Raw genomic sequence first — 27,194 nt, forward strand, 5'->3', positions numbered from 1 at the left:
TAACAACAATTTCCAAGTTGACTGCAGTACGTTGGCTGATGTGGATAAAATCTGACTTTTCATTTTGTAGCAACCGATCCTTCCGGGCAACTTCTTCGATTTGCTAAAGAAATGCGTGGCTCAGCTTTGCATGTCGATATGGTGTCATTGGGTCGTGGCCAAGGTCCTAAAGCCGAAGAGTTGATACGTAAAGCACAAATCTTGAAAGGCAGATGGGTGTTTCTGCAGAATTGTCACCTGGCCGCTTCCTTCATGCCACGATTGCAGGTAAGTGATTCATGTAACGCTATTGTTAAATATCACAATTTCGCAGGAACAAGTTAATAGCAAAACCATAGACAGAAGCAGTGGGCAATCTTGTGATGTTTAATCCTGATCCTGTGATATTTCTAGTATAAAGATTTTTCTTTCGCTCTGTCACTGCGACAAGTCCTGGTCAATATAATTCCTCACTTTATGCAGTTTAGCCTCATTGTAAAATCGGACGGCATGTGTCACCAATGTGAGGAAAATGCATAATAATCAAAATTGAGATTCGCTCATAATACTGTTATTATATCAGGCAAAAGAGGTGTCTCTAAGATGGCAGGCATGTACTTATTGTACTTGCTAATTTGGAAAAGTAGGAAATTTGGCTTAACCCTTTGTGATCGGCCGGCCTACTGACCAAAATTTTACTGCATCCATTAAAATACCGATAAAATGCCATCCATAGTGCTTAAATCGACGCCCAATATATTGCCGTAAACCTGAAGTAGCCGCCTAGCGGACTGAGACACTCGCCCGGCTCAGACGCGAGAGGGAATGGCGTTATGCGAGGAAATGTTGTCAATTTTTTGAAAATGGAAGATAATTTTGTTCTTCAATTTATTCTGACGTCATTCATATGGCTTCTATTGGTATATGACCACCTGATTGTTCTCCGCATGAATCTATACGTTCCAACGAGCCATTACACGCTACTATAACGCTTCATAGCCCAGCGCTACGATATTGGAAGGATGGAGAGGATAGGCATGACTCACGGGGCCGCCGATAAGTAATTGATTACGTAATCGCGTATTCTCGCTGACGGCAGGGCGCGTGTCCAGTTTTACGTAACATAATAGGCACTGCCCTGGCGACATTGCCTAAGTTATATATCTTCCTGCTATTCAAGTGTTATCAGCTTCAGTTGGTTATTGTGTGTAACTTACAACTGCAATAATGCAATCCAAGTGAACATATATTGGCTTATCATTATTCGACACTGCCCATATGCGCTTGCGAATTCATTTTACACGATGCAGTATTGCTTCATTTCACATCCATTTGAACTGTCTTCTACAGCGCGAATGTTTTACGTATGATCAACGCTATTCATAGAAGTCAACAGTAAGTTCCTATGCCATCTAAAACAGACATAGGCTGCCTCTATGTGATCCTGTTATTACAGGCTCGGCTACCGAAATAGCCTAACTCGCACGCTTTTGTTCAGTGTTAGGGCTGGTGTCGGTTGTCTTATACAAAACTAAGCTCCATGATAGGGATATTGAAGGATTTGCCAGGATAATGGCTAACTATATCTATAATTTGCAATTGCCTGAAGCAATTATACATCTGTCTGAAACCGCAACCAGCCAGGTGGTCTTACGCAGCCATGATTTTCACGTGACAAGATATTGCTTTCTTTCACGTCAATTTGAAGCATATTCTACGTGCTAATCTTCGATATAAAAGGGCTTTCATACAATGGTATAAACTACAACAAGTCATGGAAGATAACTGTAATTGGTTATATGACGTCTAGAAGGGAAGGTACAATATGGTTTACATTTCAGGCGTTCATTCAAACGAACATCGTTACAAATTAATTTGTGCTGGAAGCGTTTTTGCGTGTTCGATCTTCATTTCAAACAGGATATGCATTGATATAATAGATTATACATGGTCCGATGTATGCGTATTCATAAGAGCTATCCTTCTAAAACGATTGTAACAGTTTATGACCATTACAGGTCTAGCTATCTTGGATTAAATAAAGACTCCTCTGTGTTAAACAGTGGCGGTCCAGTATACTGGACAGCCGGTCGCAAAGGGTTAAAATACGATTGAAGAACTAGTAGTAGTAAAGACTGGAGTATGTGGTCCAAATTTAGGATATGTGGAAATGTTAACAGACTAACCTGGTTACTGACCATCACAGATTCTGCTCAAGATCTATGATTTCCCAATATTATATTTATGTGTTGTGAACAACACATTCTGTCCAATGTACGACTGTTGACTTTTGCCACGTGTTATTGTTAGCATATTGTGTTTTATTCAGGTGATTGTTGATGAACTGAACAAACCGAATTCTGATGTCGACTCGCAATTCCGTCTTTGGTTGAGTTCAAAGCCTGATGCGTCTTTTCCTGTACCTATTTTGCAAAAGGGTTTAAAAGTAAATGGATTACATTTTTTCAACATTAGTGCTTGATGCCTACATACATTCATTTGTTTCTTGTGATTATAATGAGTCTTCGCTTGTGAGATTTCGTGTACATATGCTTTTTTAGCCCCGAAGAGACTCTTGAGGTAAAGAACCTCGTATTGAAATGAACCCAAATATTTTTAGCACACATTCAATGGTTAATTCTATTTATTTGCTGAAAATTACCAAGACGTCAGATTTCGTTTTGGCAAGAGAGGCCATTCGTTCTGCCATATATGTTCTTTGGAGTCAACTTTTATCAAAGTACTTCGACCCAGTTTGTGCCAACAAAAGGAGTTCGTATATCATCTAAAAATAGTGCATTGAGCTCTGCTCGCCTGGATTATTCAAAATTGACTGCCTTTGACTTCATAATTGCTGATAAGCTGGGCGATTTTTTTGACATATCGAAATAAGTCAAAACTTTGTCAAAACTCTAGCGTTTGGTCAAAACGTTGTCAAAATTGTTTACAAAGTCAAAAAATTTTTGCAACCTACATTTCGTTTGTATTGTAGATGTTTGCACTGTCGGTGAACTTATCATTTGACATCTGACATCTTGTAGCCTGCTTCATAGGACTACCATTGTAGACGGCCCATTGTCTGCTCATTGTGAATCAGAAAAGGTCAAATGAAACAAATAGGTTGACAAGGTGTTATGCTCAACATATCGCAATATTCTAACTGAAGCAAGACAGCTTGGGCATTGGTTCTTATATCAAGAAGCGCATGATGAAAAATTGTGATGTAGAGAACGTTGTCAGAATGAAGCAACACGGTTTGTCACCAGCAGTGTAGACACAACTTGAGTGTTGTCAGCCAACAACTGCTGCTGTTGAACGTTCTTTCTCCTCTCTTGGCAAGCTATTTGGTAGCAACAGACACTTTCTACCGGAGAATGTAGGAAAGTATCTTTCGTTGTACTACAACTATTTTTAAATATTTCTACCATAATGTGGGATGTAACTACTGGAATCTTCATAGTGCCGGATTTCGGTAAAATTAAGTTTTCTTCGTGTAAAAATTTGTCAGTTTTTAAATAAAAAAGCTTTTTCAGTCTAAACTTCTTTGTAAGGACAGACAGTGTCAGCCAGAAATGAAGATAAATAGTACTATTCTAACATTATGTGCAAAAACACCTAATTTACATACATGAGGTCAAAATTTTGTCAAAATTAAGTTTTTAAGGTCAAAAAATGTAAAAATCTGGGATTTTATGTCAAAATTTTTCGTTGTTTATGTCAACAAAAAAATCGCCCTTGTGATAAGATTGTTGATGTAGGTTGTTCTTTTGAATTCGGTACTAGTTGCTGACGATTTGCCCCCGACGAGTGTCAGCTGAAAATCTTCGGGTTATTTCAATATGAATATATTATCCAATTTCTCATCTTCTCAGTCTCGATGTCTAGGGACATAAAGTATTGTTAGGTGGCTCTCTTGCCTCCTTCCATTTCCAATTCGGATATGATTTTGATGTGCCATGTATATTTCAGATCGCCGTAGAACCCCCTCGCGGTTTGAGAGCAAACATGATGGCATCGTTTAGTTCTGCCGGAACAGGGGAAGTAACGAGAGACCTGTTCGACTCTGGTGGTTCTCACCTTGTCAGGCCGGGCGTTTCCGTGGATCAGTCCTTGCTGGACATGAAAAACGTGGCTTGGAGACAACTGGTCTTTGCTCTCTGTTTTTTCAATGCCGTCATTCACGAAAGGAAGAAATATGATGCTCTTGGATTCAACTTGCCGTATGAATTCACTTCGTCTGACTTGGAGGTGGGAATGAGATAGCTTTCATCTTTCTGGTGTAAGTTACGGCATAGGCAATATATACTCTATAATTTCACCTTTTAAGCAACACAGCTGTGCAAGAAATGAAATTTATGATATGAAAATACTGCATTCATAATATTGTACGTTTTTTAGCTAGCTTGGATTTTCAAGCAACACTCATCGGGTCTGTTGACTGCGGAATTTTCAGCCAATTTATAGCTGATGTTATGTCATTATTTTGTCTGAACAGTCTTCATTTCTTCTGTTCTATCTCTGTTTGCTTGCGTCTAGGTCTCCATTTTGATGCTGCAGCAACTCCTCATTGATTCTGATGATATTCCTTGGCAAGCTCTGAGATATCTGACAGGTTTGCATTTTCATTTTCAAAGTTCACAGTAAAACATCAATGTATTGAAACTATATTTGAAAACCTAGTTCTAGAGATTAGGGCATTAGAGTTGCGGCTATTTAATAAAAGGTTGGCTAAAAAAAATTGCGCACCAAATTTAGCCCAATTCCAACTAGTAGATGTGAAGCAATAAGGATTTAAAAAATTTATGATAAAATAATTTGAATTTTTTTTAAATTTTACTGTCAAACCCATGAAATTGGTAAGTTGTCTCAAATAGCGATGCATAACAATTTTTGCTCACTTTCAATCGATAGAAGCGAAGTTATTGCAGTTAAAAATTTTGGATTTGAAGAAATAGCAATGACAGAGGGCAATCCCAGAAATATTAATGGAAAACTGAAATACCTTCGCTTCTGAGGGTTGGAATTGCATCATATTTGTAGACAGCCAGTATTTTATATGTGGACAGTAAAAATTTTAAAATAATATCAAAATTTTTTATGATAGATGCAAAATTTTCAAACTTATAGCTTCGCATCTACTAGTTGGATTTGAGCCAAATTTCGTGTGTAATGTTTTTAAGCCAATATAACAATTTTCGCCACGAAAATTTGAATAAAAGAGTAAGCATTCCTGCCCTTTGGTTATAGTTATGTTATTCAGGTGAGGTTGTTTACGGCGGACGTGTGACTGATCAATGGGACAGAAGATGCCTCGACTCTACGTTGAGAAAATTTTATTGCAAACAATTACAAAACGCGGACTACACATATTCTCAAGATGGGATTTACAGACCCATACCCGGAGAGAGTACTTTTGACGAGGTAGGCGTCTTGTTTCTTTGGATATGGTTTTGAAATTTATTCGAATAGACTGCGCATCCCGTACCTTCCGTAAGTAGAAAATGTTTCTAACCTAGTTTTGAATTGAATGTAAATGAAATGTAATCAACAGTTAAGTTTCTCCTGTTGCAGATTTTGTAATTTGGCATTGATTAGCATTTTATTTATCAACATTGCTGAAACTTGTTCGTAAATTTTGATAACGGCCAGAATCATTATTCTTGCGGTGGATGCGGGTTTAAATGCTCGGAACCCACCTTTTCATAATATTATGCCCTGAAAATCGCTAATTTATCAGTTCAATATAGTGGTTTCTGCTATAATAGAGAAAATACGGTAGCTGTGTCACATCACATCAGTTTTACACATAAAATAAGGAGCTTACGGCGAATACCATGCAGGGGACTTTGATTTCATACTAGCATGATGTCACGAATCTTCGATTGTAACGTAAGAGTTGATAAACATCATTATATGGCTCTTGATGAATAGAAATGGACGATATAAGGCCACTCTGGCTTTTTTTACGAAAAACGTTCCCGACCACTGATCTATATCAATCAACAATTTTTCTACCATAATCGAACTGCGTCTTGTGTTTGAGTAATTAATAATGTTAGTGTAATGGAATGTTCTGAAACTTATGCCATAGATTCAAGGATATTTGGAAGAGCTGCCTCTGACAGATTCTCCAGACGTGTTTGGAATGCATGAGAACGCGGAAAGAGCACATCTCGAAATGGAAGCGAAACGAATCGTTGATGTCATTATTGACGTTCAGCCTCGATTGGCTACGGACAAACTTATCGGGTAATAACTGCTTTTCCAGTATCAATCAAGCCATCGGAACGAAATAACTGGTATATTGGGTATGGATATGCACACTGGATATTTTTTCGAAAAGTGCACCCACTTTCATTGTCATATGCCATTTTGGGATAGCTGCAACGGTATATCTTTCAACGAGTTTGGATGCTTGCATTCAACACTCGCATTGCAGTATATAATGTCGTAAGGTCAAATTTCCGTTAATGAAATTAGTTTTTTTAAGACAAGATATCTCTGCTTTAGAATCTTCTTCATTCTATTTTCTTAAGATTGCAATTTCTTCTCAATATCACTGAGAGCGTTCTTGTTGGTGACTCTCAACTGTATGTATTTCCAAATGACCTTTCTATTTTACTGTTTGTTCTTTGCGATATGTTATATAATCTATGTTTATTGTTTATTTTGGCAATATTTGACATCAAAGTAACGGGATTTTCTTTGAAAAATCTGAAGAACACGTTTCACCTTGTGAATTTTCCGCATGTCTGCAGATCCTTTAGACATAATTGTTGGTGGTCTCTCTTCAATCCAATATTTTATCAGGTTGAAATATGTTGAATTGATCAGGATGTATCTACTTTTACACCAAATTTCAGATCAGGACGCACCAACGATGAGATTGTCATGGATTTGGTTCGTGATATCGAACAGCAGTTACCAACTACCGTTGAGATTCCCGACGCTGTTTTCGAAGATCTTGACTCGGCCAATGCTGTGAAGCAAGAGGAAGATGTTGAAATGACTCTCGCTAAACTAATCGGAAGCCCTATTTGGAAATCGCTCATCACTAAAACGTCTCAAGAACTAAATGGTGATTGTTCAAGGCTTACCTACTATGTTACTATACAATATTGTTGTGGAGAATGTTTTATCAGTTAGAAGACAACAGCTATTTAATGTCTTCCGTAGTCTCTTTCACAATATTAATCTATGATTAACTTGTTATATGCAAGGGAATTTATGGTTGACTGTTGTTATTGGGATCTTTCCAGATGACTAACGAACCATCCACATGATCATTTCAATGGCACTTTGTGGAATTTGCTGAATTTCAATCCTTTTTGAAAACACCTTTTTCCAAAGAATTGTGATCCAGCTGAAGCGATATTCGATTTTTACAGCTGTAGGCCTACTCAGTATTGTCTTGAAGTCGCCGGTGTATATATCCAGTTTTGTCACAATATTTATTTTTCAAACTGGCAATATGTAAATCAGTGGTTGAGAATCATAGATGTAAATTGTAATGCGGTTGGATGAAAAAAGTATTCTTTTTGTAGACGGAGAAACATACCATCCACTCGTACATTCGGCATTGCTTACTGTTTTACGACAAGAAATTGATCGATTCGACAAACTTCTCAAAGTAATTCACATCAATCTGAGATCGTTGACGAGGGCAATTAAAGGAGAAATTGTCATGTCCGAGGCTCTTGAAAAGGCACACACATCTCTTCTCATGCATAAGGTATGTCAATTTTATTTTCTTGTTTTGCTTAACAAGTACTGGCAGCATTCGTCATGGATATGAATACAGTAATATAGTAACATTTTACGAGTGATCGTGATATCTGCGAGATACAAATAAACAATTCTTTTAAGATCCATACTGCCAATTTGAATAATTATTATGAGTGTAACTGCCTGGCCCCCTTCTGCATATGCAAATTTTAGACTTCTGGGAAGAAAATATAAGACTATTCGATGTCATTGGGTGCCAATAATTATTTTTTGCCTGAAACACTAAAAATTTATACTTAAAAATTGAAAGTTATGTTGTTTTGCTTGGTAGCTGTGTTATATATTGACCAGTGACTCTATAACTTAGCAATCATTCACAGCTGCACTTGCTCGCTTTATCAAATGACGTCAGACCTACCAAAAATTTCACACACATTTAGATTGAATAGTATATTCAATTGTATATTCAATTTCTGTACCTCCAAGAAGCTCTTCATATTCAGATGTGTTGAGCATCGCGCACACAGCCCAATTTTTTCACTCAATCGTTTTTAAATCATTATAAGCAGACAATTACAGTTATATAAAGTAAGCTGCAAGATGTAAAATGTGAAATGAAATGAGAAGTTGACTGACAGTGTAACGTCTAACTCACCATGAAATACAGTTTGTGATATAATTCAGACTTGTTTTGACAAGATAAAAAGTAGTCGCCCTAGAAATCTGAATTCCACAGTCATGCATGTTAACAACACTAAGTGGTTTAGCACTGATTGATTTCATTAGCCCAATGTTTATGTACGTTCAGGTACCAGCTGCGTGGCAAGAGGCTGCCTACGAGTCCTGCAAACTATTAGGATCGTGGGTGTCTGACCTAACGAGTAGAATTGATTTTTTCTCCATGTGGTCTCATCTCGTGCTACATGCCGTTGAAGTCAAGGTGAGTTGCTTATGATCAGGGGCGTAGCCAGCCGAAAAAAAACGGGGGATATTTATTAAAACGGGGGATATTTTTTGAAAAGATGATATTCGTAATGCTAACCAGTTTATTGCGGTTTAATACACACAAATGCCGATACAACAAGGGTAAGATAATCTCGTTTGTGTTTACGTCTTTATATACATGGACATTTGCCAGTTATCTTAAAATATAGCTCTATTATGCGCAGTCGCATGCTACAGTAACAAACGGAAGGCGCTTTTGCCTTGCGCGCCACTATTTGCCGACCGCGAGGTATCTTGACCTTAATTACCAAAGCGAGGATGTAATCACGAAAGTGCGCGCAGATCATATTACAGCACAGTGGAAGATCTCTCCATTTTGCGCTCAAAGACGAACACTCGAACAGTGAAGACACGCAAATGAATTTGTTGCCGTTTGATACAAACAATCAGGATTAATTTTGTTTTAAATCAATATGATATTTAGTGTCTGCCAAGATGGTGTAGTATTTTTGGTGTGTGGAGATGGTAAAGACTTACTACCGCTCGAGCTTGTGCGATTGCATCACGTGAATAACAGTGGGCTGGCGCAGGCTTAGGCTCGCGATCAAAATGCATTCCTAAACGCGTTTGCGGTGTAGAAGGGACAATTGCGAACTGTCGAGGCCAAGACTATAACTTCTGGTCATTACAATAGCTCATGGAGTAGCACTATCACGCGCCGCGAGTCACAGAGCGCCCTAATTTCCCAGCCTCCAATGTTTTACCACTGGCCAAGCGCGTTATAACAGGACAGTCAGCAGATGCGCCAGAGGCCCGAGACACGAAACGGCTGGAGAACTGGAAACCCACACACAACAACCGAACTAAATGATCGCAAACTGGATCAATACATAGTAGATTCCATACAGAACATTTGATTAGTACGATCTGTTTTGGTACTGTAGGGATCTGCTATCTCTAATGATACAAGCCTAGCGCGCATGTTCTAAACGTTTGTTGACAATAGACTGTCAAACACGAAAACCAACTCGCGCGGTATCGAAATTTCAATGCGAGTGTTATTGTTACTGTGACTTCTGGTTCTGTAACTGGATAATGTCGTTCAGATGAGACGGGAGAGCGATGCGAGATGCGTTTTTCGGGCTTCCGTAGACGAGAGAGCAATATGAGAAAAAGGCATCACCGCACTGCATTGTCTGATTGATCGATGGCGTGATGATGCCGCGCGGCAATTAGGGGATTATCGAATTAGAACAAGATATTAGATCAATGGAAATATATGTAAGACGGGGGGGTATTTCGAGCTTGGAAACGGGGGGTATCGGACACCGATTACCCCCCCCCCCTGTCTACGCCACTGCTTATGATCCATGTACTCCACCGATATTTCACGATACCTTTATCTGTGTTTTTTACATTGCAGTGTATTTCTTGAGCATCGTATTTGTCGTGTACTATCCAAAAATAGTACATTGAGCTGAAAGCGCTCTCTTCGCCCCGATTATTCGAAATTTCATTTTGGGATAAGATTGTTGATGTACATTGTACAATGTTCTTTCCAATTCTCTACGTGTTGCTGACAATTACCCATGACGAGTATCAGCCGGAAATATTCGAATTCATTTCAATATCAAAATACCATTACACTGATGATATTACTACAGAAAATTCAATCACAATCTATGCTTTTAAATCAGGTTGGTATTGGATTGACATCCAGCAGACCTTCAACATCAACAACGCAGCAGAATCCTTCTCGCAATGACAGGAAACCGTCCATTTCATCATCTTCAGATCCAGAAATTCCAATACAACCCAACAGCTTTTGGTTGTCGGCATTCTTCTTTCCTCAAGGTAGACCATTCACAGTTTTTCATTGTGTGGTTTCTACACCTGAATAAAATCGCATGCTATGTGGAAATTTCAATTGTGGCTTACTTGTCAGTATTTTCTTCTTCTTGATAAGCCCAATGTAGGCTATATTATGATCCAATGAGGAAATATGAGGATGTCAAAAAGGTTTTTGTGCAGTTTAATTGAACAAACAACTTGACCTATTGGTATCTTTTATTTGAATACCTAATTGGCATTGATAGTATAGCTATTGCCCTTGTATGCGTTCATCTTCGGTCCTCTGTTTTTATTTTTGTGATAAGAAGGAAGAGCCCAGATATATCTCTGGCTCCTGGAAACGCACTGAAACCCACTGTTGGGGCATTATCAACCATCCAAATCCTACTCTGTGGCAGGTCAATCATCCAATAGTAATATTGCAATGTATGGATGCTCTCACATTCGTTGTGCATGTTGATGTATGATAATACAGCCCATATCCACTATATGCTATTTTTCATCCTGCTCATTTTCAACAGTATAAGTTTTTACTGAAATTCCAAGCCGTCTACAGCCAGCAACATTTTAATGCGATTTGTATTGTCATTATAGGATTCCTGACAGCTGTTCTGCAGAATTATGCAAGGAAACATGTCATATCAGTCGATTCGCTAGTGTTCAACTTCTCAGTTTATCAAGTAGAGGCTGATGATGGCATCATCAATTCCAAGAAGAAACTGCAGGTATTAGGATGATGCCGTACATATGTCACATTTTTTATCACAAGCTACATTGTCAAAAGAGCATGATTTCTGTGTTTGTGGCCGGTTTGGAACCAGCTCATTGTTATCACCATCGGTGGACATAAGTTCTCTTCTTAATCACCAATTGAGAAAATACAAATTTAACACAGCCAAGTACTAGAAAGGAATGTATGGGACCATGACAGAAAACCATTTCAGAATTCATGTCATATTATATAACTTTTTATTCTCATTGCTGGGTACCAATTATTCTGTTATTCTTGTAATAGATAAGACATTGATAAGAGGCATGAATAAATATCCTCTGTTTGCTTTACTAATGTTGATTGATTATTATGTTTGTTTGACAGGTTCTTGATCTCGCATTTGGTAAAAACCACTCTCTGTCCGTTGAAGACGGCGTCAAGGTGTTTGGGCTGTATCTGGACGGGGCTCGATGGGATTGTGAAGATCAGCTTCTCGTTGATTCTCTTCCCGGTGTTCGACATTTCAGAATGCCGGAAATACATTTTCTACCCGTTCCAGTAAGTCGTTGTACATTCGATTTCGTTGAACAATATTTTCTTGTTACAGTACCCGTTCTAGCTTTTCCAGCGAGGTTGAAAACTTACACCAGGGCCCAATTGCTTTTTTTAAATGGCCTGCGATATTACTTCATAAAAGTATTCTAAATAGCATAAAATGTTAGTATAAATTGTCCATTGAAAGAAATTACACTCATTGGCGTTTTCACATCAATTTCTCTCCATTGACTTGATGACGTCGGACTTCCATACAAATGATTACACATTCAACCAGTTAATCGCCTGCCCGTGCAGTAAAAAATCATTTACCACATGCATGATGTTATTTTCAATGTGATTGTTAAGATATCAGATCTCATATTACAATTCTTAGATATAAGGTTATTCCACCCAACAGAGGTGGAATAAAAACTACCTAACCCTTTTCAGTACTCAGAATTCACATGTACCAACTCAACACGAAATATCAATGTTGTACTTACTTTTAGAATCTTCAAAGCAATGATATCTCAAGTCATGGGGATAAACCTTCGAGCGGAAGCAGTCGTTCTGACCCGACGGTTCGTCTTTATGAATGCCCGCTGTACCGTACATCCACCCGAGCCGGTTCTTTATCTTCAACTGGTCACTCAACGAATTTCGTTAGCGCTGTGAGCTTACCTTCACAGCAAGTACCGGATCATTGGATTTTGCGAGGAGCAGCGCTTTTGTGCCAACTCGACGATTAGGCCAATGCCGTTTGTGTTTTACCTAGGTGTGCCTTCATATTTTTAGAGTGTAGCGTTCCTATTGAAGTGTTGCAGATTTTTATGACAGTAAATTTCAATTGTGAATACAGAACTTTTGTTTGCACTTGTTATTGTGAGTTATTGAGTGGGTAAATTTGTGTGCCGCAAACTATACCACCGTCTTATCAGCCTGATCCAAAAGACTGATAAGCTACTAGATATCGAACTTCTACAGTATCTCTACCAGGCCATGCCACACCATGAAAAAGAGATGTTACCTCGACATTTTGAGCATTTGGACTCGCAGATGTCCTCCTGTTTTGCAATTCGCCCTCCTTTATAGGTTATCGTACAGAGACGGTAAAAAAATGCCATAATCGTCATGAAAACTGGTTTTCGACAGCAAGATTGACTAAAAAAAGTCGATAAAATTACCTCTATTTTTAATCAACCCATCAATATTAGCAGTCAAATTTCTGAATATCCCGTATTAATGAATGCTACTTTAACCTGTGTGCTTTGTAAAAAGTATCCACTTTTTCGGATCTCAGAATATGGTAACCATAGGCTACTTCTTAGGCTGTCTGGATGAGAATCCCAGCGCCCGTGCAATGCTACTGCATTACCAATTTGTAGGGAAGGTGTGAGCGTGCGGTTCACATTCGCGTTCTTTGTGTGAACCTCAGAAAGTTACAGGTTCACGTTCACAAACGAACCTTGGTAGGTTCTGCACTTTGAACCTTTTTCATATATTACAATTTTTCACGTCATTATATCTTCTTTGGTTGAAATTCTTTGCATTTCAACTTCAGACCACTCTATTAAAAAATATCAATACTAAACGAGCAATCGCCTTGCCAATCTCATAAATGTTACTTGCTTTGTTACAAAAGTTTGTTCGAATCTCAAAATATTCAGATTTCCGATTGTGAATATCACTGGTCGACATGATTTTTGTTTTTTGACCAAAATGATGACTATTACGCTAAGTCAATTTTCGTACGCTGATTACGAATATCAAGTCGCTTTTTTTCTCTCACGTCAAGATTTTTTATAGTCTGGGATTTAAGATTAAATTTTAGTGCTAAAAACAGCCTGTTCTGGGACGTATTCCTTGCTGTATGGTCATAGCTATCACCATTCTGACGTCATAAGAGGTGATCAAAGTACTTACCATAGGTACTCAAGTAGAAGTAACGGCGTCAATTTCTACTCAAGTAGAAGTAAAAGTAACTTTTTATAAGTATGTAAAAAAGTCATTATTAGGGCAAGTTTTTGTAACTTTTGCAACTTTTTTACAGCTTCCGGTGGCTTCCTAAATACTCACAAAATATGTAGAATGGTGTTTTAAGCTGTTTGGAGGATTCTTATTTTGCAACTTTTTTTCATGCAAATATTTTTCCTGGAAATATTTGGCACTATATGTAAATAGATTTTTTCACTGTCGTTTAAAGTTGAGGTCCTTTCTGATTTGACGTAGGCCTACATCTAGGCTAGCAGTGCTTCTCAACCTTTTTCAGTTCGCGACCCACTTCATCCCAATTTCATTGCGCAACCCACTAGACGCGCTTTTGCGACTAACGTTTAAACCACTGCTCGTGGGTGCCAGTTTTTATGTTGTCTGTGTGTTACAGTTATCTGGTCGCGCCTAGCGTGAATATTTTCCAGAATTCTTGATGGCATTCGGTCAATGATATTGCCAATTATATATACTACTATGAGTTTTTGGCGACAGCGATATTTGGAGACAGCCATTTAGGCGCCTACCGTATATGTAGTCCATGGACAATTCGGCATACACATACCGAAGGTTTCGATCCTTTTCGGCAGAGGTTTTCTCACTGTCGACCTTTTTAACTGCACAATTTGCGGAGTCGCATGTTGGCCGAAACTTTATATGTCTTGGTGTGTCGTGGCGCGGTAATGGCCGACACCGCAAGGCCTATTTCTATAAATTATGCGTATTATTGTATTAGGGAGATGGGTATACCGCTATTAAAACCAAAACATCTAACGATGCCAGTTCGCGCCAAGCGCGAAGAAAATTTGAAAGAAGTTCAATAACTCTCCAAACATATAGGCCTACTCCATAATTTATGTGGATTCATGAGATAATTTTGGCCCCTTTTCAAGGTCGATGCACCAATTGGTGGATTGGGGTGGGGCAGTTAAGGTCCTGCATGTAACAGGATTACAGACGTGAAACGCTTGTCTGGGCTCCTCGCCATCCGATCTGCTTGCGGTGTTTTAAAAAAGTCTGGAAGTGGACTGTCGTCAAATGCGGAATCATAATAAAGAATATCGGCCTGGTGTAAATGACCATTGTATAAAAAAGCACCATGAATTCCACAAACAACAACAGATGAGCAAGCGCATATCCAACCAGTCATTCGTCTTTACGTCGAACACAAAGGGGTTACGAGTAACTTGCGTTGCGGCAATTGTTTGGTGATTATAACGACAAATCGGGCTGGCTTGCTGCATTTCCCGATCAACTTTCGCAAAGCCTTTGGAGGAAAGAATGAATTTCAATCTAAAGCATATACAATAACGCACTGACGGATTTACACTGCAACCAATATAACTGTGACAAAAATCTGGCTCACGAATTATTCTGAGCACGGCAACGTGGCTTGTGGCGCTTATGGGCGCGAAACAATTTAATTTGGAGGAGGAGAATGTGCATTAACTCTTCTAATCTTGAGAATAAAAGTGTCTAGAATAGTTGGAAGATTGAATACGAAAGTTAACAGTCTGATTGACTTCAACAGCTATTGAAGTAGCCTATAGGGATGGTGTGAACCTCTGAAAGGTTCAGGTTCGTGTGAACGCGAACCTTTTTGAAAGGTTCTGTGTGAACGCGAACGCGAACCTCATGACGTCATATTGCTAATTCAAACCCTATCTTTCAATGAAGTGATAGCCTATATTAATGTAAACGATGCCTAGCGACTACTGGGGCCCCATAATGACACTATGTTGAAGTACATATTGGCGTTTTAAACGTCGCTAAATGTATCATCTGAGGCAATCAAAGGATACACTACTCCCATAAATCAATATCTTCCGTCGCTTTGCCAAAAATTTCGACGAGGACTTACCAGGGAATATAAGCTTACGCCTTAACGGTCTAGGCCAGACCGGACAATGTATTCGGTGTCTGAGTATTTGCTACATTGATATTGAGCAGAGTGTAGAACGGGTTTCTACACTTGCTACCGATATTACCCAATTAACAAGTAATACAGCATTAACCAACACCTCAATCGCACGGATTTGGTGTTAACGATGCAGTAAAGATATGAAGTCAAGATTAACCCCGTACGCCTGCTAAATTTTTTACATCACAAAACGATATCAATCTCATTGATTGGTTGAATAAGCATCATTCGCTGACTACGTATTTCGCTCGTGATGCTGTGTGATTGCGAGTCAAGCTCACAGCAGAGAGTCACTATGTATTCACAAACGGAAAGCTGAATATTTCGAGCAAACTTTTGTAACAAAACAAGTAAAACTTTTGAGATTGTCAAGGTGCATGGTCGTTCAGTTTTCATTTTTATGCTGCCAGCGTCATGTATAGAGTGCTGGCTCGCAGTTGAAATGCAATAAATGTCAACCAAAGATGTTATAATGAAGTGGAAGTTGTTATATATGAAAATGGTTCACAGTGCAGAACCTACCAAAGTTCTGTTGTGAACGCGAACCTCTAAATTTCCGAGGTTCACACACAGAACGCGAACGTGAACCTCACGTTCACACCATCCCTAGTAGCCTACACTAGGGTAATATATTCATTAAATACTGTTTTTGGTCACTATGCTTTAAACTTAAATTATACATTATATACGATTTATTCTCTGTATAGGTGGATGTGATTAATAAATGTATCGATTCTGTAATACGGCCCGCCAAGTACTTGATTTTCCCAAATCAGCCCACCGACCGGAGATGCCCGCCCCTGCACGAATCAGATGTCCGTGAATGAAGCGTTCGGTGTATAAGTCAAAATCTGGCATCAGTGTATGGATGGTAAGTCGCAAGTATGACATTTCAAATCGACATATAACTAGGATTATTATTATTGCCATTAGGTAAACTTGGAACTTTCACCACAAATAAACTTATTCCTCTCAAGCGGCTTTGAACCTCCCCACAGATGTTTCACGCACCCCAAAGAGGGCGCACCCGCGACCCAGACCAGTTTGAGAACCACTGCGTTACACAGAAACTATGAGAGAACTGATGGCACACCTGAAATCGACATCTTCTAACTGAGATGTGCCGATGAATAACACCATTCAGAAACAATACACCAAGCAGGGATATTTCGGAAAGATATTTGAAAAACGCAAATGTGGGTGGAAAATCCCAGGAGTGGCATGTCTGACACCAAGTGCTAGTTCACGAAACGACCATCTGAGATGTGATGAATAACACCATTCGTGAATAAACTGTCCTCACCCCAGCCTTACTTCAGTCAGCAACATGTTTCTGAGAATCTCAGCTTTTATTATAGGTAGATAGCAACGCACATATCATATCTAGCTCAAGAGATACCTTTTACAATTCTATACAGTACAACACACTCATGGCGATGTAAGATGCCGGTCCTGATTTGTTGCAATCCGATATTGTATATATTCTTGGTCGATTTCGTCATATGATTTCATACTTGTCCACCAGTAAAGTAGACTCCATTGAATACTTAACTTGTCCCCCTTCCACTCTGTCAACACCAGTCACCTGTACAAGTACGCATATCATAGGAAAACGTGTCATGACAAATGCAATTCAGATATTAACAACTTGAAAATAAATAGTTACGGGAAAGGCCTCAAACAAAATAGTTCCTATGGACTAGGGTGACCATATTTTGAGATCCGGGAAAGATGACACTTTTTATAAATCGCAAAACTTATAAAATCGGACAAGGAAACGGGTAATTCTAAAATTCTTGAAGGAAATACTCTTTCGTTGACTAAAAAAACTCGACTCCCCTAATACTCGCTCTGACATAATATTGCTGTTTTGACTAAAAAAAAGATCTTTTTCAAAATAGATTCTAGTCATCCATGCCGCCAATGACGTCGAAATCAATATTTTGCATCATTTACGGCGTTTTTCAGTTCTGCCAGTACAATCGCCTGGCTGTCAAAGCTATAAAGCATGACGAATTGCCAAAAAGGAGGACAATTGGGCGTCCTCAGGGGACATTTTTGATTTCTTGTAAAAAAGGAGGACAAGCACTCCTAATGGAGGATGCCCGTCAAAAAAAGGTAGACCTATTTAGTCGACTTGATTTACTTTATGACTTAAAATTGATTGGAAAATTTTACTTCATATCAAGTCAAGTCAATTATGCAAAATACCTCCAGCTGTCCGAACACTGTTTTAAAGAGCAAAATGACAAGATGCAAATCTCATCATTTCTGTGGTACAATATAAATTCTTTGATGTTTTATATAAATCCAAATGATGCAATACGATACCTTCATGTCAGTGTATATCGTCTTAGTCGAGTGAAATGACACATTTATCGGGAAGAAATCGTCTGAGCATCCTTGGATGCTGAATTCCATTGCACCAGTCTTGCTGGAGTCATCGATGACAGGCAAAATCCTTCAAAGGAATCATTGGTTCAAACAGATGGAAAGTACACCATAACATTCACGGGCATAATTGAATAATTATGTGGGAGTGGGAGCATATATTTGTGTTTTCAGAGGGATATAAACAATGCACTTAATCATCAGCAGAGAGAACATTGTATTACATCCTGTATTTCTGCAAACATTAAATCAAACACCAATCATACTGTGCCCTGGCATTGGGCGTTATATGTGGTTGCGCGACATTTGAGTATGCAACACTTGGGGAAACGACTTTATAACCCCAAAATTAACCCTAACCATTAAACATACCCTTAACCAAACTAACCCTAATCCTAAATCTAACCCTAGCTTTACCCCACATGATCAAGTGATGCATGCCGAAATGTCGCGTGCTAATATCTCCACAGACCCATGTCCGGTTAAGTGCTGTGAAAAATCTTCAAGTGTGAAAAGCAGCTATTTTTCAATTCTTCACTGAATCACTGAGAATCCACCGGCCTGGCCGTATTATAAACAAACAAAGAATTCCTCACCATTCTAATATATTCTTTCTCGAATCATGTTTGTATTCACCAGCCGCTTCGGCCACATTTGGCGCACCGACACCCGACGGTAAAGGTATCGAGACACGGACATCTGCCAGTTCCAGACCGTCCACTTGCAGTTCGTATTCAATATTGACGTCGCAGCTGCCAGCGCCATTTTCATTCGGCCAGCAATTTACTGGAAAACAAAGGAATTCGCTTACGATTGACCTCGATACCACAGAGATAGATGAAGTGAAATGGTGAAGATCTTTAGCTGCAGTTTGAATACATTGCCTTTCCGATGAAAATATTTGCTGCCAATTCTTTATTCACACTTCCAACATCCTATTTAGAGTGCAGTGCCCCTTGAATATGTATAATATACCATACCAAAATAGTGATGCTGGCGAGATTAAAAACGTAAATAGGCTAAATGCTATTGTCACCACTCACCACGTATGGCCTACAGCAGTGGTTCTTAGCTGCGTGTTCATGGTGAAACGCTCTACCCTGTTTTGATAGTATCGATTGAAATACTTGAGCAAAAGCGGTCACTCGTGGCCAGACATGGGGTGATTACTTCATGAATGTAATCGATTGCGATTACGATTACTTCAGAATCACGCGATTACGATTACGATTACAACAAAATCAGGAAGTAGTCGATTACGATTACGATTACATTGGAAAAGTAATCACGATTACTCACGATTACATTTATTTTGCATCTTAGTAGTTATATTGGAAGACAATACATGGATTGCGCTGAAAAGGCCTAATGAGATAACATATTTCTTTAAAACAGACGCGACATTTGCTTGTTACGTCACAATGCACATATTGCCCATTTTATAAAGGACGATTTATAACACCCAATGATTTGCATTATTGCCAGGTCCATAACTGCTGCACCCCAAATTCTCCAATAGGGTGGGGAGCGTGCTTGGAGGCGACTCAAGAGTATTTCGTGAACCAACATAAATTATAGCGTATTCTCGACAGATTTCATTAACTTGAAAATTCTCTTTGAGCTTTGCCATTTAAATGTCTCTAGATAGCTTGATTTCGAAATGCAAACGTCTCCCCTCAAGAAATAAAGGATGCATAACTCATAGTAATAGGCATTATGGTGCCAGACAATACCGCGCCCCGACACACCAAAAGACATATGCAGTTTAGGCCAACATGCGACTCTACGAAGTGTGCTATCAAAGAAAGACGTTGGTGGAAATTTGGGGTATGTGTCCATTGTCGATAGCCGCGCTGGGTGGGCGTGACTAACAGTCCGGTCCTTCCAATCTGAGCCCACGATGCAAATGCCAAGCAGGCACCCACAGAGCATTAGACATGAAAATTTGTGTGTGCGTCTCACGAAAGTTTTTCTTTTAGTCTGCTAAGTTTGGGCCACTACAATATCTTTTGACTATATAACAGACCGGAGGTCACGAATTAACAACATGCACTACAGTAATTATTGCAAGATACCAGATGTTATAATTATGGATTACGCGCCCCCTGCTCTTCAGGTAAGTCTGACCATCGGAGGCTGAGATAGGATTAAAAATGTAATATAATGCAATTACCAATGTTACTGACGAAATTAAATCTTCAAGTTAAAAATTGACTACCCTTTGGGGGCCCAAGACCAACGTTTGGAGTGGAGGACGATGTTGCTGTTTTGATCCTGATTCTAGCTACAACCCACGCTAACATGGTATATAAGCCGATGGCTATGGCGGCAGGTCCAAATCTTCAGTAAAGAATTGTGAAATAGCAATTGACGCCCGTTTTGAGTAGAATAATATGAGAATAAGAGAAGGTAAAAATAAAATTCTGCCTTCAACTTAATACAGATAATGTAATACAAGCTGCCATTACGAGAAACGGCAAGAAAACGGCGCGGTATGTATCAGCAGCTGTTGATTTTTAATGCTTTGTTGTGGAAACCGTAATATTTTATTTGATGAGTACAAAATTTCAAATCTTTGTCTGGTGTACGTTCGTACCAGCACATAGGCCTACTGCTCGCCAAGCAGCAACGGTCAAATTGCGTTTAACTAAGCATAACCAAACATCAATACAAAAGTTGCTATTTTAAACTAGGCAGAGAAGTGATTAATTATCCTGCAGCGAGGTAGTGGCGTCTGAAATATATTGATAACCCGATATACTGAACGGTGGGTGTTTTACAATCACACTAATGTGCATCGACTATCTATTTACTATAAGTGTGGAATGTGGATACTTCTTACGCAAAGACGAGCACAGCTAATAAGCTACTTCTGACGTAATAATGAGCAATGGCATTTGAAAATCAGACGTTTGTGACTCAATAACTGGTATAATATCTCTTGCTTGTTAACGAATGTTCAGTTTATGTCACATGCAGTCGTCGTACAAATAAAAAGTAATCGTTCTTTCACAAAGAAATCGATTAAATATGCGAAGTAGTCGATTACGATTACGATTACTTCGGAATTTTTTCGAATGTAATCGATTGCGATTACTTGAAAATGCTGTAATCGTCGTAATCGATTACGATTACTAATCGCGATTACCCCATGTCTGCTCGTGGCTTGTTTGAAAGAAGACATCTCTGTCGCAATGAATAACACGCACATATTCGCATTAGGTACACGTTGGGGACTCTCAAGTAACCAAAACTTGTCCACTTTTACAACAAGGTTATCTCGTCTTCTTGATTATATAGTACGCTCAGTTGCCCTGCTCTCGTCTAGCTTCATGGCGTAGTTAGTTATTCGTTGAAATTCTGAATCGAACGATATATGACTTGTTGGTTTCGCATCCCATTGAGGTCGTGCTTTACAGTTTTGACAATCGAAGCAAAATTTTTTGGAAAAATCCGCCGGTGCCAGCCGGTTGAGGAATCTACGATAACAGCTCAGCTAAGAGCTTTGTTAATACGGCAAAGGCTGAATGTCGATTACACATGAAGAAAACCTACTGCTCAACGGCATCAATGCTTCGTCAGTCGTCTGCAATCTCCACCGAAGAAGACCAACATCTTGCTTCGTCGGAATGGGTTTTGCATTTTTGAATCCTAGAACGCCTTTATCCATGAAAGCCTTCTTGTCCACGCTCGGATTGGTCTGTAAAAATAACAAGATCATTCATCGAACAAATAGTTATCACGTCAACCGGACGCAACATACCTGGATCTGGCAACCGTTCTCCTCGTCCTTTTGCAGAACAACAACGATGGAAGAAAACTTTTCATCAGAGACGTGAACATTGCACCGCCCCTGCAATTGCATTTGCTCCAAACCGCCATCGCGATCCGCTGTGACGCTTAATCGTTCTTCGACTGATACGTGAACGCTGAGTGAAAATTTCGGATTACCGTGCCATTTGAACAAATGTGGGTAGATTAGATCTAGTTTACTAAAACATCAAACTGGACCTAGGGGTCCGTGAAGCATTTCTCGGTTGGTAAAACGATTGATAATACAATATGTATTTCTTTAATTAGAGAAATCACGAGGTAGTTCCTCTTTATAACTACTAAAACTTCAGGACCTACATCAACATAACGGTAGTCCGAGATGAAACATCCTCTTGTGAAAACTCATTTTAATTGTCACATTGTCAATAGCTTACTGATACAAACACATTGCTGTTAGATATGTTTTGTGGTTTGTGGAAATGTTGGATAAAGTCATTTTGTTGTTGTTTATCACTAGACAGTTCATATTTGCACAAGACAGATGACGGTTGCATGATTATTGAGGTAAATTTCATCTAAAACTTGTGGGGGTCAAACATGGGTCCCTCACAGTCCAAAATGGGGTCCACAAAGACAAAAAAGTTGAGAACCGCTGATTTACTGCGAATGATATACGACCCCTCGACCAAATGTACTTATTAAAAGGAACTCACTCGAGTATTTTTATAACTTATATTCTCTATTTCCACTTGAAGTAGTTCAATTCAGACATGTCTTACTTATACTTGAATAGCAACAATGACAACTTTGGCCACCCTTGTGTAAATCTGAAATGACAAACCTTTCTTTCAAAGCTGCAGGTACGGACGTTTTGGCAGCTTCCGCAGACTTCTTTTTGGCACCGCTGGTAACAATTTCACCTTCCGATCTCAATTTATCGACAAAAGAATCGGTATCTTTAGATTTCCCACCGAGCTTCATGGCACGACCCGTACTCCTGGAATATCAACCTCTCATTGATGTACGAACAAACATCCAAGCTCGGGATTCTCACCTGGTAGGTGCAGTTTTAGGTTTTGTTGGCTCAGGAGCTATAATGGTAGTTGAACCCATATCCATCTTGGAAGAACTGTAACTGCCCGCTGAGCTACCGTAACCTGAAATGATTGACCAGCTATTGAAATCAAAACTGCCAGCATGGTCTGTGCAATAAGTTGTAGGTCTACAACGACGGAATTAATACAGTATCATAAACTATCTAAAATCCAATATCTAATATATAAAATATCTAAAATACTTTACCCCGATTAATCGAGGTTTCATGGTTCCCACTGTAGGAAGTCATGTCTCAAAAATGATGATTCTTCAGATGAGTATAATTTCGGTGCTCGAAAACATTCACTCTCACCGTCAAGTTTGATACTCAATTTCAATTCGAGAACTGCTGAACCTAGCCCTACTCTTGAGTTCCATAAATTATACTGCCATAAACGTAGTTTTGACAGCAATATAAAAATTTAGTACCACCAATGGATCGATGTGACGCTGCATAAAAATTGAACCAACATCATTAGTGTATTGATTACCATATACCAAGTGTGAGATATCTGTATGAAAGGCTGAAACAAAAAGAAGTCATCAGCTCAACACCATACACGGCCTACCTCTCGAGCGGGTTTGATCTCTTCGCTGCTGTGTGAGTTCCTTGGCTTTCCTCTTCATTGCGGCTCTTGCCTCGTCTTCTTGAGTCTGAAATACACAGAATACTTGGGAATTACAGAAATAAAGACCATGAGTTGACGTTTCAGGATAATAATCCCTAATGAATTCAATGCCAAATTTGCTGCAGATCGTTAAGGAGAATATACTCAATTTTAGTTTTCTTTTTCATCATCATTCCTTATTTCCTGAATCCAAGCCTAAATTATAAGCTAGAAATTATCTTCCACAGATAATATGATGTGTAACTGAACAATGTTAAAAATTCAATTTCAAAATATGAGATGCAATTACAACATTATGTGTCTCAACACAATTCCCACAACACCAATATTGAACTAGCTGCTTTCTGAGAGGAACAGATAATACCACTGTCACTTGCAAAATACAAGCAGTTGGCTGGCTGCAATTCTGCATATTTAGGTTGCTATGTTGCTAATTTCATGTCTTCATTCTACAACTACATTTGGTGTTCTGCTCCACAACTGTATTGTAATTCTTGATAGGTTGTAAAACAATGCCCCTGTGGGCTGTGGCACACATATCACTATTAAGTGCCACAACACACCAAGTGGATAATAAATAGATACCTAAAGTAGGATTTGTCAAATATTGTTGTTTTGACAGGTAGGTAATTGGGCAATGGGCATGGACTTACCTTGCGAACAGCCTTGAAAACCTTTTCTTCATGGGAGTCCATCTCTGTAAAGGTCCTGATTTGAGCTAAATTCACGCTTTCACGATATCCAAGAGCAACTACTTCATCAAATGCAAAAATCAGTTCAAATGCATGTTCTTGCACATCGTTCTCATCCAGGACTTTGCAATATTCTGGAATCTGCACAGGTAGAAAATAATCAATTTGCTGCAGTAACCAGAATATTTTGTTTCATGTACACAAAAGTTTGCCAATAGTGGTAAGTAGATATCAGATACCTGTGGGACACTGGGACAGGCCTTCAATTATTGATCATTATCATCTGAACTTAGACATAGAAATATTGACAGAATGTGTCCTATCCTTGAAACAATTTCATAGTCATTGCCTGAAATTATGAACCAAAACGCTCAAATTCAATGTTCTCATTTTCTCACTGTGCTGGAATACCACATACCACCTTTGAAACAATATTCCAGCCAATAATTTTATTAAACACTTTCATAGGCCTACTCACCAAGCGAGAAAACAAGCGTAGCGTCTCTAAATCTTCTAAAATATTGCTATTCTTTGTTGTAATAAGAAGCATATACATCTTCTCTAGTGGTTGATAAACATATCGTACAGATTCCGTTTCAACGAATGTGTGCTGCTTTCCTGAAATTGAAAAAGAAAATTACAGAATTTTCATGGAGTTGATCACCACAGTCCACACAACAACATATCCCTCATTAATCACAGTATCCAATCCAAAATTTTCAAGTCAATTTATTTTTCATTTTTTTTAAATAGGCCTACATTTAAAATTGACTTCTGTAATAGCTTCATTTGTACAGGTTGGAATGGAACCAATTTTTTAGCGAACATAATAATTTTATCAAATAGCCAGTAAAATTCAAAAAAAAAGTAGGAGTATTTTTAACATCACTTCTGTACAACTTCTATAATGAGCAAGTCATTTTCAGCCTGGTAAATAGCATGGAAGGACATATTGGTCCCATGTAACGAGAGCAATAACAATTATTCCTTCTCCAGAAGTTACTGTCCTTAGTCCCATCGACATTACATAAATGAGCCATTATGTTATCAAATGATTACAAGTAAATCAACCTGTGTTCATCAATTTGGGGAATGCAGCAAGAAGACCCTCAATGCGAGAGCGTGTCATTTCAACAAACTGTCTTGAGATGATTGCACGACCATTTTTGGTCATCACAGCAGCAGCAAGCAAAACCTAGAAAGAAACAGTGTCAGTTGCATCACAAGTTGATATGGTGAGGAAGAGGAGGTATATTTTACCCTGCATCATCAATACGCTCAGAAGATGGAGATCGTAATAGGGTGGAGGAAAAATGAAGATCAGCAATTAAAAACGTAGTTACCCTCGGTATTTGAATTAAGTTAAAAAATCTTTTTGGGGAGTTGCCTTGAGCGATAAAGTGACAACCCTATCACTAAGATCATGTAGGGATCAAATTCTATTAAAATGCTGTAAGTTTATAACGGTGATGCTAGAAAGCTAATTTTGATTTAAATGAAGCGGAATATGAGGTTTTTTATCGGCCTTAACTTAAGTGATTTTTCCAAATTTCACTAGATACAGGTCTACTGACACTTTAACAAAATATAATTTCCATAGGTTAAGATCAGTGATAGCAAAATCTTTCACTACAAATCAGCATGTGTATAACATATCTCAAACCAATGAAACACACTTTTATGTGATTTAAGGTCAAGCACAAGTACATAATGGCAACAACAAACAAGTATATAATTACAACAGATCGGAAATCATTCCAGTTTTATGCAGGGAGACAATGGCATAGGCAGGATGACCTAAGATTGAAATTGCTTTTTGGTTTTATATCGCTTCATCAGTCCATCTAGTCTGATGGAGCCAATCACTGCTGCTGAAGGTTCGGTTAGAGAATTTATGTAGAGCTCTGCTGATTGGTTGGGACATAGGTGCTGGGTGGCGCAATCAAGCTAAACAATTCTTATGTTTAACGATTTACAAAAAACATTTCACTATACTCACCATTTTGGTCACTTGTAGATCCGGCAGACAATTATACTATTGAGCTGTAATCAGCTACAATATATATGAAAATTTAGTGTCACAAGATTAAATATTTCCTAAAACGCACATGAAAATTCTGGTTTGTGCAGTAATATACTTCAATACACTCCAAATTCGGTGTAGGCCTATTGAATATTTAGTTCAAATAATTTTCTTGAACATAAACGGTACAAATTCTTTGTCAGTCGTCCTTAGGGATGGATGCAATGGATGATGATGGATGGATGATGGATGCAATGCTGCAGCAAATCGAATCAATAATTTCAATATATCTTTTCTATTTCTCCACTGCACAATAACTTGCTTATCCTTACACATCATTGATGGATCTCCGAGAGCATAATCTCAGTTCCCACTAAGTCAGCTTATACAGAGCCATGACATATTAGTAACAAAACACAGATCAAATAACATAACGTTACCAATTTGCAATTTGCAAACACTGACATCCATTAATTAGGAATGGTAAAACACAGTAATCATGCTTCTGGGTATTCGAGAAAATGAGTAGCCTACTAGGATCGGTAGTAAGTTTTGGAGCATTTTATTCATGTTTACACTCAGCTGACAATAGTTAATGAGTCAGGCTTTGTAAATCAAAATGAAGATTTTGAGGTCTTGGTACAATGTTGACAAAGAGAGGGAATATTTGTTCCATTTAAGTCAGGAATAGTAATAAGTTCTGATGCCAGTTCTTTATTGGGACGATCGACTTCAATATGAATCTACCAGCACATAGCAGGCAATGCCGCCGCCCTGTGTATTTCCAACTTCATCAGTACGGGTGATCATCAAATATCTGTGCAGACTGTGCCAAACGTACTACTGGCTCAACTTACTCGATACTGCGAGTTTGCACCCATTACCCTAAATATGTGTGGTCAAGGCAGGGCCGGCCAACCCGTGGACGCGA

The 27,194-nt window shown here is 38.7% G+C and overlaps 2 protein-coding genes across 4 annotated transcripts in view; one reads left to right on the forward strand and one right to left on the reverse strand.

Annotated features, from left to right (window-relative positions):
- LOC145450942 (dynein axonemal heavy chain 6-like) overlaps nucleotides 1-12,610 on the forward strand; it is an 87,429-nt gene extending 74,819 nt beyond the window's left edge. For all 3 annotated transcript variants that reach the window (XM_080329429.1, XM_080329430.1, XM_080329431.1), the window contains 13 exons: nucleotides 71-267; nucleotides 2,309-2,425; nucleotides 3,949-4,227; nucleotides 4,516-4,591; nucleotides 5,240-5,400; nucleotides 6,071-6,228; nucleotides 6,843-7,057; nucleotides 7,524-7,711; nucleotides 8,513-8,644; nucleotides 10,347-10,503; nucleotides 11,095-11,225; nucleotides 11,597-11,770; nucleotides 12,259-12,610. In XM_080329429.1, coding sequence (XP_080185555.1) covers nucleotides 71-267; nucleotides 2,309-2,425; nucleotides 3,949-4,227; nucleotides 4,516-4,591; nucleotides 5,240-5,400; nucleotides 6,071-6,228; nucleotides 6,843-7,057; nucleotides 7,524-7,711; nucleotides 8,513-8,644; nucleotides 10,347-10,503; nucleotides 11,095-11,225; nucleotides 11,597-11,770; nucleotides 12,259-12,498 — 2,225 coding nt within the window. In that variant the 3' untranslated portion in view covers nucleotides 12,499-12,610. The remainder of the gene's footprint in view (nucleotides 1-70; nucleotides 268-2,308; nucleotides 2,426-3,948; nucleotides 4,228-4,515; nucleotides 4,592-5,239; nucleotides 5,401-6,070; nucleotides 6,229-6,842; nucleotides 7,058-7,523; nucleotides 7,712-8,512; nucleotides 8,645-10,346; nucleotides 10,504-11,094; nucleotides 11,226-11,596; nucleotides 11,771-12,258) is intronic.
- A 4,379-nt stretch (nucleotides 12,611-16,989) lies between these two features.
- Nucleotides 16,990-26,379, reverse strand: LOC145450534 (coatomer subunit delta-like). Its single transcript, XM_080329058.1, has 12 exons — nucleotides 26,240-26,379; nucleotides 25,312-25,435; nucleotides 24,719-24,858; nucleotides 24,202-24,381; nucleotides 23,489-23,573; nucleotides 22,879-22,981; nucleotides 22,666-22,821; nucleotides 21,814-21,979; nucleotides 21,606-21,750; nucleotides 18,647-18,836; nucleotides 17,991-18,120; nucleotides 16,990-17,244 (listed from the first exon to the last, which is right to left on the reverse strand). Exons 1-12 carry the CDS (start codon nucleotides 26,240-26,242, stop codon nucleotides 17,158-17,160), a joined length of 1,509 nt encoding a protein of 502 aa, XP_080185184.1. The 5' UTR covers nucleotides 26,243-26,379; the 3' UTR covers nucleotides 16,990-17,157.
- Nucleotides 26,380-27,194: the final 815 nt, after the last annotated feature.

The sequence above is a fragment of the Botryllus schlosseri genome, chromosome 11 (genome assembly GCF_051294905.1).
Source record: "Botryllus schlosseri isolate E-star chromosome 11, Bs_hap1, whole genome shotgun sequence".
Classification (NCBI taxonomy): domain Eukaryota; kingdom Metazoa; phylum Chordata; class Ascidiacea; order Stolidobranchia; family Styelidae; genus Botryllus; species Botryllus schlosseri.

What these genes read in the sequence shown, in the direction of transcription:
- LOC145450534 (XM_080329058.1), bottom strand. An exon ending in CCTGCAGCTTTGAAAGAAAG is followed by an intron (nt 21,980 to 22,665) that starts GTTTGTCATTTC and finishes ATTTTCACTCAG; the next exon opens with CGTTCACGTATCAGTCGAAG. An exon ending in AGAAAGAATATATTAGAATG is followed by an intron (nt 18,121 to 18,646) that starts GTGAGGAATTCT and finishes ATTCCTTTGAAG; the next exon opens with GATTTTGCCTGTCATCGATG.